This window comes from Anopheles darlingi, chromosome 3, assembly GCF_943734745.1.
Source record: "Anopheles darlingi chromosome 3, idAnoDarlMG_H_01, whole genome shotgun sequence".
Lineage (NCBI taxonomy): Eukaryota > Metazoa > Arthropoda > Insecta > Diptera > Culicidae > Anopheles > Anopheles darlingi.
Window position 1 is genome coordinate 20,425,563 of NC_064875.1, and position 5,904 is coordinate 20,431,466.

Here is a 5,904-nt window from a genome sequence, read left to right on the forward strand (position 1 = left end):
AGTCAAGGTCACCGAACGTGTAATATGCGTAAGAGGGGAAGGGAAGGGCGCCGGCGGCAGGAACGCTTATGCTTTACGCACGGCATAGCACAACCGGGTAAGGGGAGGGATGGGCCACAGCATGGGGTGGACAGCAGGCACAGGTGGTAGTTGAGAATTGTCGCACGCACCACATTACGAATCCGGCACGCACGCACAAAGCCAAAGCCAAAAAAACGTGCGTGTGTGTTGGTGTAGGTGTGCTGGTGTGTGTGTGAGACCGAGTGCGAGCGAGACGGTTCGGATAGCCCCGTTCTGCTCACCCATTGCTTTCGCTTTCTAAGGGCGCTGACAAGCAAAGAGCGCGAGAGAGAGAGCGAGAGCGAACCGGAGATTCTCGACCGGAGAGAAAGAGCGGCGCACAATAGGCGCGTTCGGTTTTCAGCGGTCCGTTGCGCAAAATGACCGGTCACACTGAATGCGAACACAAACAGGCGAAGATCTTAAGCATATTGTGGATTTTCACAACGGATTCACATGTAATATGGATCAAAATGGTTGTTTTTCTACCTTAATCAACTGTTTATGTCTCTATGTTGGATAAAATACAATTTTCCCGTCGCTATTGAAGAAAATTTCATGACAAAAAGTTTTCTATTGTATTGTCGTGATGCATTGAGTGCTCTACTCGTTGAAAACTCATTTTCATGAAAAATAATTCAATATGTTGAACATATGTTTAATTTTGTACCACTCGCTGACTGTCTGGCTCCCATAGAAACAGAGCGCACGCAACGGATTGCGGCTACTGTGACTGGTTTGCTGCAATGTGGTACAGTACAACCGCGGGAGTTGACACGCAACGGAGCACACGAGCAACCCATGGTGTCGCGACCGTATGGGAGCAACGCGCTTGCCGAGTTCAACGAGATTCGTGAGAGAGCTTCACGGAATTCTCGGTCATTTACGTGCGAGCAACGAAACTCGGTGGTGAACTCTCCAAGGTGCAAATCATTAAAGGATCACCAAAACACAACCAACAGCAGCAGCAGCAGCAGCAGCAGCAGTGGAGTGAAGTGAAGCATCCAGAAGAAAAAAATGGACCGCTAGATTGCGTGTCAATGCGTGTGACGTATGTTGGATAAATAATTGTGCAAAAAAATTACCACCAAAGTAAGATGTCAGCAATGTGGAAAGGGGAAGGTGGAGGGGGGTGAAAGGGTTGAAAAGGGGGAGGGGGATGGTCAACATTAGTGCAGTGGAATTCAGTGTGGAGCCAACGGCAGCAGCACAATTGAAGGATAAAACGGTGTAATTGGGTTGCTCGTGCCCGTAAGGAAGAAGGAGAGAGAGAGAGAGAACGAGAGAGCGGCACACGCGAAGAAACAGCACAGCATGCCAACAACAACAACAACAACAACAACAACAGCAACAACGACAACAACATAGTAGGCCAGAACGAGAGGCCAAGTGCGCGTGAGCGAGTGAGGTGGATGGGGGTGGTTGTGTCAGGAGGAGGGGGAGGTGGTTTTGTGACAAAACGTGTACGCTGCTGCTGCTGCTGCTGCTGCTGCTCTTTCGTGGAATTATCCATTCAATTGATTGTGTTGTTGGGGTGTCGAATGAAGGGGGGGGGGGGGTAGGTTGTACGCGTACAACCACCTGCCCGGCGGAGAAATTACGCAGCTTAAAATACTCTCACACGAGGGTGACCAGTGAGAAGCAGAAGCAGAAAACGAAGAAGAGTGTTGCAGAGTGTCAAGAAAACATGATTTAATTCCTTCCTTCCCGCTCACCCCGCAAAAGTTCTGACCGGATTCGGTTGAATTCCATCAAATCAAGACGCAGCACATGGAAGCGGGTGGGTGGGGGGAGGGTGGTGTTTTTTTTCACTTCGCGCTCGCGAGAGAGTGCATGCGTGCGTGCGGGCGGGCGCGCGCTCGAGAGAGCGGTTTTTGTGCGCGAGAGAGCGAACGAACGAGCGAGTGAGGGAACGAGAGCGAGAAGAAGAAACAAACAAAACGAAGCACCGTCCAGTTTGACAGTTCGGCGTTTACAAGTGGTCTAGTTGAAGAGTGTGATAGTCTTGGGTCAAGGAGGCGGGTGGGTTGTAGTGGGGGGCACGGGGGGTGCAGTTTTTCTCGATTTTCTCAGATTTTCCACCACCTTCCCCCGTCGCCCTAATTCCAGCCGGGATTTCGTGAGAGAAATGTGCAAACAGCTCCGGTGCGTGCGTGCATGAGAGAAATGGAATGAAGTAATAGAATATCACGGAATCCGGTCCGGATTGCCGGAAAAGGTGACAAAATTCCAGCGTACGCGTTGAGGCCGTGACCGCTTCGGGGGAGGTGGTGTTCGCTCGAATCTCGACAGCGAAGGCACGGAGGAGGGGGAGAAGCGCACGCGGATTGTGGAAAATCGATCGATTCCGCTGCTCGCCGCCGTTCGCTCGGCACACTTCGATTAATGTGTATTTTCGTGTGTTTTCCCTCGGTTTTTGTGTGCATTTTTCCAGGTAGGCGACGACGATACGAGTCGCAAGATGAACGAGTGCCAGCAGGGAAGAAGTTAAATGGAGTTTCGGTTGCGAGTGATTAAAGTGGAAAAACGAGTTTGCAATCAGTGCGTGCGCCGGAAAAGTGTGGAAACTCGGTACCGTGCATAACGTGGTTTTTGAAGGAATTTTCCAGCGCAAGGGAGAGAAAAAGAACGAGTGAATTCTAGCAGCAAAAAAGTGTCCGGAAGCTGTGGATGCTAGCTTTAAAATCAGTGTTTGATGTGCCAGCGGAGTGTGTTTTAGTGGAAAATTACTACCAAATCGTTTGTCTGTGTGTGTGTATGTGAGTGTATGTGACAAAAAGGAAGAAGCGCAGCGGAAAAAAACATCGTGCGTGTGATTTGCACTCGAAGCAATAAAATAGTAAATTTGTGTGAGTTCGTGCTCCGGCAAAGTGTGTGTGTGAGTGGGGTTGTACTACTGCTTCTACCACTACCACCACCAGTACTACTAAGAAATGGGCGAGTATCGTCAAGAAGAGGAAGAAGTGCTCGCCGTAGTGGGGTCACCGTACACCACCGTGAAAGAACGTGCGTGAGGATAATAATAAGAGCAAGTGGAGAAGAAGAAGTAGTAATTGCGCGGACAGAACTCGTCGGTATCGTCGGAACACCCGTGTGCACACCGAGTGCGACCGGAAATGGTCGCCGGTAGCCGTGGAGCATGAGTGCCGAGGTTAGTGCCCAATGGAGATCGCTCGGATTTAGTGCAACATCCGACGGAGGAGGAGGAGGAGGAGGAGGACCAGGTGGAGGCGGTGGTTGCGGCGCCAGCAACGGACACTCGTCCTCCTCGCCGGTGCTGCCCGATCTGCTTCCGATCCATGCCACCAACTCGCCATCACCGGGAACGGTAACCACGGCGACGACGACGACAACGGCGACGACGACGGCGACGGCGACGGTGACTACGTCGGTGACGTGCGAGATCAATCACAACAACAACATCATCAACAACAACAAAAGTCCGCGACCGGCCGGATCGGATGATGATGATGATGATGGCGGTCAGCGGTGCAACAAATCCCGGAAACTGAATGGCGACCATGATGCTGATGGTGGTGGTGGAACCACGTGCCACGATGGCGACGGCGGTGGTAGTTCATCGGAAGAGTTCAACTGTGAGCTAGTGTTGCGTTCCTTCTCCGAGGACAATGATGAGTTGGGTGGTGGCGGTGAGGACGGCAGGGAGACGATGCTAACCGGTGAATCGAACACTGACCGCGATTCCGGCTTCGAAACACCATCGCTCGATACGTCCATTCTGCTTCCCTGGGAAACATCGACGACCACGACGTCGACGGCGACGACGAATGCGACCGGCCCGAACCGGTCCGAACAGAGGGAACCGGAAGTGACGTGCGGTGATGATGGAAGCGAAAAACATCGCCTTGAGTCGTCGAATGCACCGCAGCAGCAACAGCAACAGCAACAGCAGGAGCAGGAGCAACTGCCGGAACAGGGACAACACTATGTAGCGCACGTTGTTGCAGGGGAATGCAGCGATTCGAAGGATACGAAGCTGATCCTGAGGCGACGCAACGTCACGACGCCGCCACCGCCTGCTGTGATCGCGAGCGAGAGCGAGCAATCGGTGCAGCAAGGGGCCGGTACGATGAGCAACGGTTGCTGCGATTCCGGTGCGATGACATCGTCCGGCGGAACTGTTGCAACACCTACCACCACCACTGGAGCAAACGGTGCTCCAACGCAGGCGCCCATTGTCAAGACGGAAGTAGATGGCAGCGGTAACACCACCACCACACCACCACCACCACCATCACCAGCACCACAATCTGCAGCAAAAGGTGGCACGGTGGCAGCAACGGCAATGGTGGTGGTCAAGCAGGAGCTACTCGAGACGGCAGCGACGGCTGTTGCTGAGCAACAGCTTGCAGCACCGATTCCGGCACCACCACCACCAGCACGACCAGCGGCCCCCCGGAGGGCACCACACAAGGATGATCCGTTGCCGCTTCCGCTCGAACCGAAGGAACACCGGAAATCGAACCGACGGAGACAGTTCACCGACCGTACCATCGATACGCTCTGTCTGCCGGAGATTTTCTTTAACGCGCGCATACGTCCGAAACCTAAGCCAAAGGTTGGTGCCAAGGCGGCCAAGACGGCGGCCGTAACCGCTGCTCCGACGCCATCAACCTCCAAGAAACGTGCCATTCCCGCAGCAGCAGCAGCTGCTGCTGCTACCACAACCGCGGTGGCCGCAACTCCGAAGCGTCCATCATCCAAAACATCACAGACGGCACCACGTACCGGGTCCTGTCCTCCGACCACACCGGCACGACCACTCGATGAACTCCCTAGAGGGGGTCGAGTATCTACAACGCCCGTAATGACCCGGTCACCTGCTTGCATTACTCCCATCAAGGCGGCCACATCGGGGATTCCACCCGCAGCGGGTGTAGCAGCACCAGCACCAGCAGCAGCATCATCATCATCAGCGTCAGCAGTTCCTAGAGTAAATCCGATCTTCCTGTTCGTCAAGCAGGAGGACACACGCATCGTCGAGGTGCGGTGCGAGGACTACGATAAGCGCAACCGTATACGATTAACACGCACCGGTACGGGCAGCTGGCGTGCCATTCCGCGTACCGATACCAGCTCGTCGGTGTCGTTCTCGCTTCTACCGCCACCGGAAACGCCGAGCCATGGCGAGGACGATGAGGACGAGGAACACGAGAGCGCCGACTACGAGTACTACGAGGGTCTGAGTGGTAGCTGCGGACGTACGTCCACACCGGCCAGCATCGGAGGCGGTAGCAGGAGCAGCAGCAGAGGATTCACCTCGACAGCATCACCAAAGTACAAACTTTCGCTGAAGACGCACCAGCATCAGTTGCAGCAGCTGCAGCAGCAGCAGCAGCAGCAGCAACATCACAAGCATCATAAGCACAAGAAGTCAAAGAAGAAGAAGAAGCGTCATTCGAGGGATCGTGAGGAGGAGACTGCGGCCGCCGCCGTCGGTCTGGGGCTAGCGTTGAGGGCGGGAAGCAATAGTAGTAGAAGCAGCAGCAGTTGCAACACCACGACCAGCAGCAGTGTCACGCGGAGTGCATCGACGCCTGCATCGACAGCACAGCTGGCCCACGGCCGAAGAAAGGTTGTTACGTTTAGCGTGCAGGGCGTGAAGCAGGAGAAACCGGAACCGGAGGTGATGGCCACCGTCACCAACAACGGTCCAGCGGTGCCACCATCGTCGGTGAAAACCGAGGAGCAGGAGCGCGAAGAAGCGATTGCCGAGCTGATACGAAACTATCACGAGCAGCAGCAACGGCAGCTGCAGGAACTGCAGGAAAAGCTCGCTGCTAGTCGGCGCGGCGATGGTAGCCCGGCGGCCGGGACCAGCGG

General features: G+C 54.6%; 1 protein-coding gene across 1 annotated transcript in view; it reads left to right on the forward strand.

Moving 5' to 3' along the window:
• The first annotated feature begins 1,007 nt into the window (after positions 1–1,007).
• LOC125953771 (pneumococcal serine-rich repeat protein-like) overlaps positions 1,008–5,904 on the forward strand; it is a 29,449-nt gene continuing 24,552 nt past the window's right edge. The window contains exons 1-2 of the mRNA XM_049683545.1: positions 1,008–1,152; positions 2,495–5,904. The exon at positions 2,495–5,904 is cut by the window's right edge and continues 6,306 nt beyond it. Coding sequence (XP_049539502.1) covers positions 3,200–5,904 — 2,705 coding nt within the window. The 5' untranslated portion in view covers positions 1,008–1,152; positions 2,495–3,199. The remainder of the gene's footprint in view (positions 1,153–2,494) is intronic.